General features: G+C 39.9%; 1 protein-coding gene across 1 annotated transcript in view; it reads left to right on the top strand.

Annotated features, from left to right (window-relative positions):
- CNST (consortin, connexin sorting protein) overlaps positions 1-11,001 on the top strand; it is a 128,371-nt gene extending 117,370 nt beyond the window's left edge. Inside the window, exons 11-12 of the mRNA XM_019527188.1 lie at positions 799-934; positions 5,877-11,001. Of these exons, the coding sequence (XP_019382733.1) occupies positions 799-934; positions 5,877-6,082 (342 nt within the window). The 3' untranslated portion in view covers positions 6,083-11,001. The remainder of the gene's footprint in view (positions 1-798; positions 935-5,876) is intronic.
- The last annotated feature ends 3,446 nt before the right edge of the window (positions 11,002-14,447 follow it).

Here is a 14,447-nt window from a genome sequence, read left to right as displayed (position 1 = left end):
TGTGTGTACATATATTCTTCACTCCTTATTTTCTCCCATCCCAGTGGCTTTCCCTGTCATTTCTGTGCTCACCAGAAACAACATGATGCTCAGGATCTGGCTACATGGGACTACACAGCAGATAGTCTTGCAGCAGAACTGAATATTGCAAGAGGAGAAAGGAGAAGCTTTGGCTAGTGACCTGCTGCCCACAATGCTGTTTGTGAGCTGTTCCCATAGCTAGACGCATTTTGGGGCTCCTTTTACAGAAGAGGGTTTTGAATTGTACAGCCCTGCTTTGTTATCCATAGAGTATGTTACAGTAAGGAACTTGAGCAGTTCCAGAGTAGTCTGTTGCTTCCAAGGAATGCCAGTCACAACACTGGAAAATGAATCTCACAGTGTAAATTCCAAGAGTAGTGTGGTGGTCTGTGCCAGGGTATTGCCTTTGGAAAAACAGAAATGCACTTAACTTTTATTCTTTGAAGACATCTTATACAGACCAATACTGATTATTCCACATGAAGTATGGCTAAACTGGTGCCAGGACTGATCAAAGAAAGTTGATTTATGGGTACTTAACTGTGGGAAAAGGTGAAGATGAATGTTCACCCAGCAAGTGAAGGAATGATACTGCAAGTTGACACTTCCAATGTTCTTTGTATTTGGAGCTGCATACATTCAAGAAGCAATTTCATGAGAGCAGTAGTGTTACAAAAATCATCTAATTCCCAGCCAGTAATAAAAGGGTTTCATGTCTGGATTTTTACCCACTGTTCTGACAATGCACCAAATGTTTCTTATAACTTCTCTTCATAGACTGCCCCAGCAGAAGGACTGGTGTCCATACTAAAGAAGAGAGATGACAGAGAAGGAAAGTCACTTGCTCAAGTTCAGCAGAAGCAGAAAAAGAGAAGAGTGAGATTCCAAGAAATGGATGATACCTTGGATCAAGGTAGCATACTTCATAGCTTTTTTTCTAGTGTGCAAAACAAGTCCAAACTAGTATATACGTATGAGAGAAGTGTACTAAATTAATTGTATGTACTCTGTGCTCCTATCTGCCCTGTGTTGGCTTGCTAGTGAGGGTAGTGATAGGCTGTATTAAAACTTCTAGAAATGGACAAAGATGCTCAAAGTTGCTTGTATGCCAGCACTGAGCGAGACAGTAAACACATTTCTGTTCTCAACTTTGGGGCTGTAAAGGACAGCTCCTCTCTTTTCTATCAGCTGCTTAGATGTCCCTCAATTTCATTTTTAATGTTTGGCATAGAAAAGCAAGTAGCTGGTGTTTTAATTAAACCAACATCAATGGAGTGCAAAAGCCTTGCATGTTTGCTTTTTCTTGTATCCCATGCCCACTACAGTGTACCAGCCTACTCAGAAACCCTGTTTGTATGACAGAGGGACTGGTAGGCTTGAAGTTTTACTCTTCATTTGTGATAATCTTGGGTCAGTTTGTTTGCAATTGAAATCTTTAAATATGTTTGATCTCTGCATAGTGGTGCGTTAAATACTTGCATAAGAAAACTGTGTTTTGCTGTCTTTGGCATAAGTTTTACTGTAGTCCATCATCACTAGCTTTATGGCAGCTTCATCACAGCAGTGACTTTCGTGGGACTTGTGCTCCACATTTAAGCTGGATGCAGCCCAAAAAGACTTTACTGTGTTACACAGCCAGAACTTCACTTTGTTACTCTGAGACTGTTACCACTTGTCACCTGAGATTGAGTAATTCATACGTTACAGAACCATTTAACTGGAAAGTAGTGGAATATTTATTTGTATCTAAAGTACTAATTGATGGGAAGTAATGTATAGTTTTTCCCGTCTGAGATGAGGGTGGATTGTATCACTGTTGCTAGTGGTGTAGGAAACTAACTCTGTCTCCTCCCTTTATGACTGAGAGTGGGGGGGTGCAAGAGAATCCTGGAGAATATGGAATTTGTCTCCATTCCTTTTCTTTTCAATGGTGGTAACTGTCAGTGCTGCAGATCTCCTGACTCCTCTGCCACCCTCCCATGTCCAGGTGAAAGTGTTTGATCCTTTGTGGGGAAGGTGTTTGTCAGATGTTTGGATCCATTAGCAAAAGACTATCTCACACTTCAAAACTGCTTGGCATGATGGGCAGAAACAAGTATTGTGGGAGGAGGGCTCAATTTCCCTTTGGAGCTCCCTGTGCTTAAAGCTTTGAGAGGTCAGACCCTGGCCAGTACATGTATAGAAAGATGTTTCTCTGCACACACAGAAAGCTTTCTCTATTTTTCAAGGCAAAAGAAGTGGGTTTTTACCTGTCAGTTTATTTGCTTTTCAATTTAGACCCCCTGGGAGAGACTATGCAGGGCTGGGACAGAGACCTATAGATAATCTTTTTCTTTTATTCCTGTTCTTTAGAATGTGTCTCGGTTCTCATTTAGACCAGAATATTTGTCTTTTAATCTGCTTGGTATCTCCTTTTGTATAGAGTGCCTGGAAATACTGTCTTGCCAGGGGGTGGAGCATTAAAAGCTCATTCTGCTGGAAGTAGAGATGTTTGATTTAAATCTACTGTAAATAATGATGAGAATGTCAGGGATAGTCTATTGTGGGTATTTCAGACTAGTATTGAATACATTATTGACACAGAAAATTAGCCAGGCAGCAATTTTAACAGATTTGGAACTAACAATATTTTGTAGCAGAAACTGATCAGACATCATTAGAAATATGAAAAGGCTGCTCACTTTGAGCACAGTAGGTATTGTGGCTGTGTCTTGTTCCACTGAAGTTAACTTTTTCAATCTACCAGAAAGTGTTAGCATGAAGTTCCTCAATATATTTTTACTTCCCCTAGGATTTTACTAGCATACTACTCTGTTATAATTCTGGCATCCAGGGGTTTTTAAACACAGTGGTTTTCAAACTTCCTAAAGTCATGCAACCCTTTCATATAATTTCTTCTACTGTTGAACTCCTACCCATGGCTTCTCAAGCTGTGTCTGTTGACACAGAGACAAACAACCCGGCTGAGTAATGGCAGTTGACTACGGATGACAGCACCCCCTCAGGCTGGGGTTTGAGCACTCCTGCCATAGACTTCAGTGTGCTTCACTGGAGTAATTGAGCAGAATTTGACCCTGAAACATAAGTTTCTCATTCTGTAAATCCTAAACTGTTTAGGGCAGGGGTGTCAAATTTGCCCCAAGCTGGATCCAGGCCATAGGGATTCCTCTCAGATGAGATCCAGAGGGCCAGCAGCAACTGCAGTGGGGCTACATTCAAGCACCCACACAAAACCGTCTTTGGACACAGGGCTGGGTGGTTGTTAACAACAGCCTCATCCATCAAGGTCTAGGGACCCCAAATTCTGCAGCACCCTCAACTTCCAATAGTCCTCCAGATTATTGGCAGACCCTGGTTTTACACTCTTGGTTTAGGGTAAGAAATATGATTAAAGCAGATACTTGGCTTTGTCTTCTGCATGTTGTTTAAGTAGACGGAATTAAGTCAGTTTACTTTTGTTTTGATTACTCAGAATGAAGTATGTGCAGCATTCATAAGAGGAATATTGTAAATAAGAGGAATATTGTAAATAAGAGCTTGCGTGTGAGTGGATCTATTCTAGGTCTGTAAAGTGTATTTTAAGGCACAAGCATAATTCTTTCATTCTAAGAATCAAATTTTCCTGGCCTCGCATCCACAGTTTACCTAGGAGCCACTGAAATATTCCAACTCAAACAGCGTCTCTTTAATCCAGAGAAACAACAGGGGAAAGTACTCAAACTCCTCCTCAGCCACAATTCAAGCTGAATACCCAGGACTCATTTTGACAAGCATTAGTAGCTATCCAGTGAGTTACAGTATAGGTGATAAGAGAGCAAGGGGTAACTTATCTGTAGCTTTTTTTCTTATGTGGAGTTTTACCTTCTCTCTGAAACTAACTATATATAAGAGCCTGACTTTTGAAAAGTACTGCATACTTGCAGCTCAGCTGAAGTCAGGTCATGATCAGTTATCATTTTATAGTATATATTGCAATTTTGTTCCTACCCACATTTCAGCCACCACATTTATCATATAATCTTAGTTTCTGATTGTTTTAGATGCAATATAAATGGCTTAATTTTACAGTTTAGCTATAAAACTGATAGTGAGAGGGGGAAACACTTAGTTTAGATCTGTTTCTGCTGCCTCTTACAGATGTTTTAAATATTACTTATTTCAGTAACACCTAGAGGTCCCAACCCAGGGCTTTACTGTGTTCAGCAATGTGGAAATTAATCTCCAGGGTTGGTCTTTGCATTGAAGAACTTACAATTTAAATAGACCAAAAGCCTTAGTATATATTCCCCAACAAAGGAAAAGATATATTAAAAAAAATGGAACTGGGCTTTTGTTTTTGCTCTATGTAGAAAGAGTTGTTGAAATTTTGTAAAATACTTCACTTTTATGAAGTATTTATAGTTGCACAATATGTTGCAGATGACTCTTCCTTATTTATGTGTGGTGGTAATCACTGAGGATTTCTTGACATGCTAGTGTAAGAGAAGGTGGAAATGTAAACCAAAATACTTGTATCTATATAATCCCCTCAGGATACTGTATTCTAATGTAAAAATGCCTTTATTTGGGTTAGCTGTCTCACTTGGGAAGGAGTTTTAAGCTAAACTGCAAAAGTTGTTCTTATGCAGGAACAAGTGTCCATAATGGCCACCATATATACTTATATAAAGTATACTGGTGTAACTGGTAGACATTTCCTGTATAGATAAATGCTGACTGGAAAACTTGTCAGAGTATAACAAAAGATCTCTTCTCCTTGAACTGACAGGGAGCCCTTGCACCAAAAGTAGTAACATATCCTTAATACTCTGTGTAGGATTAAGGATCCTTCCAGCTACTGGACAGTACATTTTTTTGTAAGCACTTAAAATTGTATTGTGTCTTGCATACAGATAAAAAGCCCCCAAAACTTCCAGTGTAGAGCCAGCCAAGGTGCCCCTTTTATGCAAAAGGTTTGTAACAGAGTATTTTTTATTTGGAATGTGTCATTTTTTTTGCAAGAATTCTGTAAATTAATCAGATCAAGTTTTGCAGTTTAGTTTTCATTCTTGAATTTTGTATTTCCCCATACATTTTCTGCTCTTTAATTTTTATAAAACTGGACAAGTTTGAAAAAGTTTGACTGGAAAAAGTAGGAGGAAACCCTGTCATTCTTTCTGTTGCTGTGAGTGGATCAAGGGGAAGAAAGGGTAGGACAGAAGAAAGACAACATTTGAAAATATCTATTCAAAAAATAAATTTGAATTTTTAATTTCCTTTCAAGCTTCCCATCAAAGAATGACATGTAATTGAAGCAACACTCTTTTATGAAACATATTTCCTAGCAACGTCTGGTTTCTCTCCCTCCCAACTCTCCCCTTCCAGCCCCCCTGTCAGAGGAACTTTCTCCAGAGAACTTTTAACTCTCTCTTGCAGTCGAAAACCCTGGAATGTAAACATTATGCATAGACTTTTCTTTATTATTTCAGGTCCTTGCCCTGCAGGACACATCTTTCTAAGTATAAAATGACTCAGCAGATGAGATCAACAAAAGTAACAGGAAGGGCATAACGAAAGAGCAGACAACTGTTGCAGAAATAGTCAGATGGTTACGTCGGTTTGGGCAAAAACTGATTATTTTACATCAATACAGAAACACATATATTGAATCTTATGGCAATTTTATGGGTGTATTATGACTTGGGATATTTTTTTGTCACTGCCACACAGAGATCCAGCACATGCTATACTTCCTGGCCCCTCATTGGATAAAGCTGATCTGAAATATCTTCTGGGATTTCATGCTGTGCATCTCAATAGGTACAAAGCTTTCATACGGCCTTTTGTTTTACATGTTCTTTTTAATGTATTTACAGATGAAGTTGCTGGCGGCTCCTGCATTTTGTTGATCCTGCTGTGCATAGCAACAGTTTTCCTTAGCATTGGAGGGACTGCACTGTACTGCACCTTTGGTGACACAGAATCACCTGTATGTACTGACTTTGCAGCCAACGTGGACTTTTACTACACGCAGATATTGCAATGTGTGGAGGAACTCAAACACTGGATAGCCTTCTCATAGTTGAAATGAGCAGGAACAGGACACTAAGAGCTCACCAGTGGTTACTGGGGAGAGTAAACACAATTATGATTTCAAGGTTTCTGTAACAGGTCCCACCTTCAGGTGTGGCATAGCTGATGATGTAAACCTAACCCCTAAATAGTAACTGAAAAGAACTCTAAAATAGTAATCAGGTGGTGGAAAAATCAAGTGTTAAACTGTAGCAGTGTGGTGTGGGAGAAAAATAAAATGTCATTCTCTTCACCCAGTGAATATTCACTCATCATCTTTGGGAAGTGAAGAAAAAAGAAAGAATCCTCTATACAGTCTCCTATTGCCACATGTTGTAAGCAATCTTTGCAAGCTTAGGGAAAAGACAGTTTTGATTTACAGCTGTTTGTCTCCAGCTATCATGCAATAAGTCTGTGTTTTATGAAAATATGACTTTATTTTTCTTTTAAGTCTTAATGTCTGTCTCCATTTTTAATTCTCCTGGTAAGCAGTGTAATTTGGGTGGAGAGAGGAGAGTGCAGTGGCATTAATAATCCTCATCCTTGCATCTTTGATTTGTGTGTTGGCTATTAATGGGATAAATCTGCAGGCACATTTTACCAAAATCTCTAGAATTTTAGTCTCAACATTCTGTGGGCAGTTTGGAAATCTGGAGAAATTTTAAATCTTGGCCTCTTGCAGAAAACACCAAAGAGTACAACGACTTTTAATAAATTACTCTGACTAATAATATTAAAGAAGTTTTGGTCAATTAAAAAAGGCATAGGGCTAAGAGTTAGGATACCCAAGTTGTCTTTCTAGCTTTGTCACCAACTGGCAGTAATGGCTCCATGTCAGAGTTTGTCCCTCTGTAAATTGGGGATAATGAAGTTTGCTTTTAAGTAGAAAAATGCATTGCAATAGGTACTTGAACTTGAGTTTCCTGCATCCCAGGTGAGTGACCTAACCACTGGCCACAAAAGGTGGTCAGTATCTCTCATCCAGTGAGCATTCATGTATATAAAGTAAAACAGTTTAAACAGGGGGTGGGAACCAGCATACAGATAGATTGGTGCTTAGGATATTGTCTTGGGATGTAGGAGACTTGGGTTCAAGTCTCTACTCCAAATCAAGTGGAGTAGGAATTTGAAAATACAATTACCACCTCTCAGATGAGTGCCTCAGCCACTGGGCTATGTGCATAACAGCAAGTGAATAGAAAGACAGGCATCTATCCCAGACAGTTACCCTGAAGAAGTCTTCTTCCCCACTGTTTTTAGTGTGGTGTCCAAATTTGTTCACATTCTCCTAGAATCTCTACTAGACTAGGCCCCACAGGTGAGAAGGGGCCTTTTGTCTGAGGATTCCACCTAGGCTTAGGCATGAGCTAGGGCACCAACCAGCTTGGCAGTGTCAGAACTTGTGTGGGTTGGCTCTTGGTGAGTTTTAGGAATTTACAGGGCTTAGGCAGCTTTTAAGATGAGGTTTGGATGATCTCCATGGTGCCTGAACATTGGATTCATTCAGCTGAAATTGCAGGCAGACACCTAAATCCCCTGTAGACCTAGCTTCTGGGGTTTGATCTGCACTGGAACAGATGACAAAACTCCTATTGACTTTTGTAACACAGGATCCAGACCGTTGGCATCGAAGTCCCACTAACAGTCTGTGGGTGTTGGGAACTCAGTGTTTAAGTTTAAATGAAAATGAGCCTGAAATGTTTAAATGAACACAGTGCTTTTGAAAATCTGATTTAAAATCCCTTTATTACCACAGCAGGAGTAGATGAATTCCTGGTGTCACTGCACCTGCACTTTGACTTGAGTGAAGTTTTTCCTTAACAACTTGTAGGACTGGGGATAGAAGAGGAGAAAGAGCAGACATGGAAGTATGTGGCCTGGAAGCTGCGTAAGTAGAAAGCAGGAGATTGTTGCTGCCACTGCAACTGTGCAGTTATCCGGACATGACAGTAACTGGAAGCAACTCCACCGTGTCCCAGGTATTCCAGGCCCTACTCCTGGGTTGGAAATGAGGATTCCATGTCTCTTTCCCCATCTCCCTCCTCATTCCTGCAGGCATGTTCACCTGGCTTTGCTCCCGGGGCTGAGGTTTGAGTCTCCACATTTGTCCTATTTTTTTAGTCTGCATTATGTGCAGGTGCAAATATTTGCTATTTACATTTTAGTAATGAATTCTTATCATTTTAATTTATTTTCTTACCTTCACATTTGGTAGAGGAGGGAACCACTGCTATGATAATGAAAAGCAAAATTGATCTTCAGAGCCCTTTGTGCTCATCTTGGCCAGAATATTGCAACTGCTTCTGCCAGTGGCATAATGGATTTAGCCAATGGTAGAGTCCTGAAGTAGGTATTGGTAAAAATCTATTTCTGCTGTATCTCAGGACAGTGTTCTTAGGGGCTGCAATTCACTCCATCCAACATTTTACATGCTTACTAGTGTTGTATGATACATTATGTCCTAGTCTAGGACTGTACCACATAAAGTAACATAAGATCAAAGGAGTAAGACATAACTCAGAATATTAAAAAAATCATGCTTTTTGGGATTTACAAATGAATTGCCTCTCTAGCAAGCTTGAACACTTCTAATGCACTGTCATCCTTAAAGGATTATTTGTAAAGTGAATCTTAAAATCACTGTTTTCCAGAATAAGTTGCATGTATGATTTTGTTGTTGTTGTTCCCAGCACTGAACCTGAGTTGAGTTATACCTTAAAAAGCCTTTGTTGTAGCTTTATATTAAAACTAATAATTTAAAATGTCTAGTTTAATGCAAAATGTTTGTTTTCTAAATTAAACTTGAGAATAATTTTTCTTTTCTCCCCAAAGGGCCTTTTGTTTTACAGTATTGTAATGCTAGGGTAATCTATAAAGGGTTATGGGATAGTTGCTTTTTTATCTCAACATGTTACTGGCTGGTTCAGTACACCACTTTGAGTTTATTTATTTAGTTTAGATTGATTTTAAAGAGATTCTCTTATATTCCTATTTTTTGTAAATTGCTGATGGAGTGTTGAAAAGCATGCATGTTGTTGTTAAAACCTTGTATTTATAATTTCTGTGTAGTTAGTGTATTTTTTTGGGTTCCTGTAACTTTACATTCAGTGTTTTAAGCCCTTTAAGTTTATTTTGAAAGTAATGATTGTTGATTTCAACTTTAAAAATTCTTGTTTTTAAGTTTTGTGCACTCTGTCACCAAAAACTGCAAGAGTTATAGCTAAAAGTATTTATTTAAAAGTATATCAGATATAGAGATAAAGGATTCTTATTCCTTAGCTTCTTTTTATTAGAAACTACTTTAAAGCCATTTTATTGTGAATTTTAAAGAGAGAAAAGGCAACACCATTTTTAAAAATCAATTTAACATACACTCTGTGACCAGTCCCTGTACTGTGTGGTGTGGCTGTGTGGTGCTTTTTTGCCAGTGCAAAGCCACCCTAATGCCAGCAGAACTGGCCATAGGGGGATCACCAAGTTCAGGGAAATTCTTTAGTGGCATGGATCCAGCATAACTTCCTCTCCACCACCCACCTACCTGCCACACTGCTGCTACAGTACGTGTCTGGGAGTTTCAGCAATCCTTAGTTAGTGATCCTTAGTTAGTGTTATTTAAAGAAGCCCTCCAGCTGCTCCGTCTTACCTTGAGGTACCAGGCTGGCACAGAAGCAACCCAAGATTGAGGGAGCGCCAAGGTCACTGCTCGGCTTCTGTGTTTTGCTGTTCAGCCCTGCACTGGAACTCAGTATCTGAGCCTGAACTATATTTCTATTCACATTGCTTTGCAAAACATTGAGGGTACTGATTTTTGTTTTATGCACAGTCTTGTTAACAGAAATAGGTCATGTGCTCTAGGCTGCATCTGCAAACACTCAGTGGAGTAAAGTAGTAAATTTGTTATGCTTCGAACTCAGAGCATTTACAGGGAATGCCAGCTTGGGTCGCCATCCCATGCATTTTGTTCTGTTTGGATTGTCACACAGGATCCACCTCTGTGGTGTCTGAGTGTTTAGAGCCCCACAGGTAGCATGGTGAATCCCAGCTAAACAGTCAACTTAATCCCTCTTCTGTCCAAAAATGTTTTAGCTCATATAATTAGGAGAAGCAGCAAAGATTACTGTAACCAAAAGAAATCAGAGGGGAAAGAAGGTATGTTTGTCTGTGTGCTTATTTTGTGTCTTTGACAGCCTTTGGTGTATAGCCAATTTAATTTCCTCTCTCCACTCCCTCGTATTTGTCTGGGTGTACCACATAGCACTAGGGAAGAAGCAAAATAATTCTAAAACAGTCTTATGTGGTTGTGAAACCACAGCAGTTGGCAGGAGGACTCAAAGACTGGTGGTGTCCTCAGAACTATTGAAGCTCATATCTTACACCGAGATTTCAAGATGCCAGTGTCTGTTTGGTTAAAAAGTGCCCATTCCTCCTCCTACATCAGCAGTTGCTACACTCCGTTTCACGCATGTGTGTGTGTATACGCACGTACACACCCACGTATGTGAAGTCTTGCAAATACCTTTGCTTTTATACATCAAGAAGAAAAATGTATAATTCTGATTAATAAATTTTCTGTATTTTGCAATGAGCCTCTTTTCTGTGGTTAGTACTGAAGCTCTGTGAGTGCAAAACAAGCCTGAAATCTCAACAAAAAAAAATTAAGTTGAAACTGGTTTCCTACATGATTGGGTGACATTCCACTTAATGACCGAAAGGGCTGTTACCTATACATTGAAAACATTATTGCCTAAATCTAACATAAAAACACCAATCTGAAGGCACCAACTCCTATTTGTAATGAATCTAATCTTAGCTACTCTTAGCAACAGGAGGAAATAACTGTATTTGAGACCATCAACCAAGCTTGTAATTGAAGTACTGTAGTAAAGAATAAATAAATTAATAAAAAGTGTCCCAGAGCAAATATCTGAACATTTGAGTACTGTGATTTATAAACATGTTTCAAAAAATCTGTCACAGGAAATATTTCCACTGAAAGACAGCCATCTCAAAACATCAAAACTCCACCCAAGCCTTATTAGCATCTTGACTTAGTGTGGTTAATGTCATGCCATTTCTGAAGCCCAGAGCTGAAGGGAGTGGCATAGTAAATATTTCTTGAGTCCCCAACCTAAGTGGAAAGTTGTGCCTATTTACAGTTGGGTAGGTTGGGGAAGCCTCTGTCATGAGTCTTAAGTGAGGTTTAAGCTCACACCTCTAGCACTCGAAGTAGCAAGATGCCTAACCCGTTCTCCTACTGCACCCCTATCCTAACCATGTCTGTACATCAAGCAAGTTGTTTCATGCTATGGGGAGGGGAGGCTGGGGGGTTCATTTTGGTTTGTTTTTTAATCCAAGCATGTTTGTTTTGTAAATTCCTTACTAGCTTTGTGTTGCTCAATGATTTTTCCCTCCTGTTGTTCCATGGATTTCTTGACCTGTCAAATGAAAAGACATTTTTGCAATACTTAGTTTCTGAACAAGACTTGTTTTTAGAACAATTTAATTTCAACCCAGCATTCTAAATGCTAACGGGCAGATTTTAACTTTTCAATAAGAGAAGAGTCAAGAATTGAAGAAATTAAAAAAAAAAAAAAGAAAAGTCTCTGGGTTTTGAGCTTTTAGGGTTCCTGTTGTCAAGTGTTTCTTTATAGTTTTGAAAACAGAAAACTAAAAAGAGAAGGGAGATAACCAAAATATTTATGTTACTTTGTTTATTAACTCAGAATCAGGGGCTTTTAAGAAAACGCCAGAACTCACTAGCCTTACAGATGATGTTACAGATGATGCCTATGTATGATTTTCGTGTTTGTAAGCATTGTTTGCTATTTTTAAAGAAATTTCAAATAATGAATGACTTGATAGCTCCAAGGTGAGGAACAAAGTGAGGAATGCTGATCTTTCACCTCTGAATTGTTGATTACTGTGCAGAACCTGGCTGCCGTCCACAACTGGTAAGTGACCTTTGTCCAAATGCTGGATGCTGTGAATCTGTATCACAGGACAAAATGGCCCAGCCAGGTTATGCCAATTTAACTAAAGGGGTTGCGCACACACCAGGGGCACCCTTCATCCCTCCCTTCTCCCCTACAAGGTCTTTATGTGCCACCTCCATATTTCAAGAACTTGCTGCAACCCGATACCAGCAGCTCTGTCACCCATTCTCCCATGTAAGGGAACCCCATTCTCCTTCCATGTCTTTCCCCCCCTTATGCCATTCTCTACCAACATGGCATTTCTTCCTTCCCTCCATTTACCCTTCCTCTTCTTCCCCACCATAGCTTTCTGGACCCTCATTTCTCCTCCTTTGCCCCACATGCCAATTTTCTGCTCCTGCTCATTCTACTTGTCCCCTTCACCGTTGCCCCTCTTTGCCCATTTAAGGGGCTCTGCATACCCTCTCATTCCTCCCTTCTCAATCATACCTGAAACTCCCCCTCCTGCCTCTGCCCTATGCATGTGAGTTGTTAATTGATATGGCAATTGATATTTTTGCTAATTGATATAGCAAGCATAGCCATAGCAGCTGGTTGGTATTTACATACATTAAAGAAAATTGCATACGGAAGCCACATGGATGATGTACTGAATAAAAAGGCAACTCCTATCATCAGAAAGTGAGACCTAAGATGTGGGCTCAGTCTGTATAGTCTTTTTGTGCTTCGCCATTTGTCTCTTACCCTTTATGCAATACTAACATAAATATTAATTCATCTTTGTACATATTACAAATACCTAGTTATACAACTAGGATGAGATGCTGTTTAGGAGATTTCTGTTCTATCTTGATGGTCTAGTTCCTTTTAAGTTTTTTGATCCTTTTTTTTCACTCTCCTGTTTTTAAAGGGTTTTTTTTGTTTTGTTCTTTGGGACTTTTTAACTAAGCCACCCAGAGCCTTTGGGAAGAGTGGCATATAGATCAGATAAATAAATTACGGAGGAAGTAGACATAAGGCTCCATTGAGAAGTTCCATTCAAAAATTAAAAGCATTCGCAGCCCATAGCTCTGTCGTTGTGGGTGGAGTACCTTACAATGTTCCAAGAAGGAAAAGAGTTAATGCAAAAACAATACCGTGTGGAATAAATGAGTGGTATGTCATCATTCTCTGGACCTCACCTCCCCGCAAAAATTTTACCCACAAAACAAATGTTGTTATTTCTGTCTAGAAATGTGAAAGAGAAAAACTATTTCAAATGTGTTCAGTGTCCCTCAAGTGTCTCTTTAATGCCCTAATTTCCATTTCTGTATTGTTGAAAGCACCATCTATGTAAGAAGGCCAGGACAAAATTCTCCAGAAACAAACGTTGTGTGGTAAGCCTGCTACAGACTGTCGCTCTGCTATATTTATTCATAAATAGTGTACCATTTCTGAGCCAATTCACTGGTGAATAATAGCCCTGTCACATACACCTACAATGCCTGATAAGATGGCCATTAGCAATAAATGACTCATCCATTATAAAACAGTACTGTTAAGAAAAACAAGCCATATCAACTATTGCAGTGAGATGAAGATGAAGAAACTTATAATTTACAAAGAGCTGATTGAGCATTGTAACTTACAGGAGCCAGTGTGCCTCCTACCCATACTACAGGTTCAACTTGTCATTGTTATCTGTGTACTGGAACATTTCACAGCCATTGGTCACCCATATAGAAGAGTCAAGCATCCTTTTTTCTACTTGCATTGCTATTTGAGTTGTGTGCACAGCAGCAGCTGATAAGCCCATGACAAACCAGGTAGAATCTTAGTGACTACTCCTTTCTGTATTACCTTCCCAGCAGGGATCAGCAGAGATGTTCGTTAGTGGAGTCATTGCATAATTTTTTTTTCTAACAGGCATGCAAACAGCCTCCTCCTCCTCCAGGACTAGCTTTAATATTACCACTGCATGGATCAGCTCAGTCTAAATGTGTGCTGAGCACCATCCCTAGCCCATCCCTGCTAGCTTTTACTTTTCACTATTTTTTCCATCATGGAAAAGTTATAGAGCAGTTTCTGTTGCAGAGAACTCAGAGGGTGCGTCCAGCCGTGCATAGATGTTTTGGTTCCCCAGGGACAAGTAGCAGTGATGCACCTTGTGCCGCAGCTACTTGTCCCTGGGGAATGCCCATGCCACGCACGCTTTGGCACACGGCAAGTTACCCCGGGGCCAGCAGGGGAGGCTGGGGCCAACATTGTGCTGGCCCTAGCAGCCTTACCTGGGATCCTGGGGACCTCCTGTGGCTGCAGCCACAGCAATCCTGCTGGGCAAAGCCTGGCCAGCAGCTGCAATGTGGCTCCAAGTGGCCCAGCTCCGCTTTTTAGCAGCACGTTCTGCCTGAGCATGTGCTGCTTTGGGGGTTTTTTCTGCAGGTTTTTTTTTTTTTTTTTTTT

The sequence above is a fragment of the Gavialis gangeticus genome, unplaced genomic scaffold (assembly GCF_001723915.1).
Source record: "Gavialis gangeticus isolate Ggan-Ray unplaced genomic scaffold, GavGan_comp1, whole genome shotgun sequence".
Taxonomy (NCBI): domain Eukaryota; kingdom Metazoa; phylum Chordata; order Crocodylia; family Gavialidae; genus Gavialis; species Gavialis gangeticus.
Note: the sequence above shows the minus strand (reverse complement) of the source record. Positions and strands in the feature narration are given on the sequence as shown.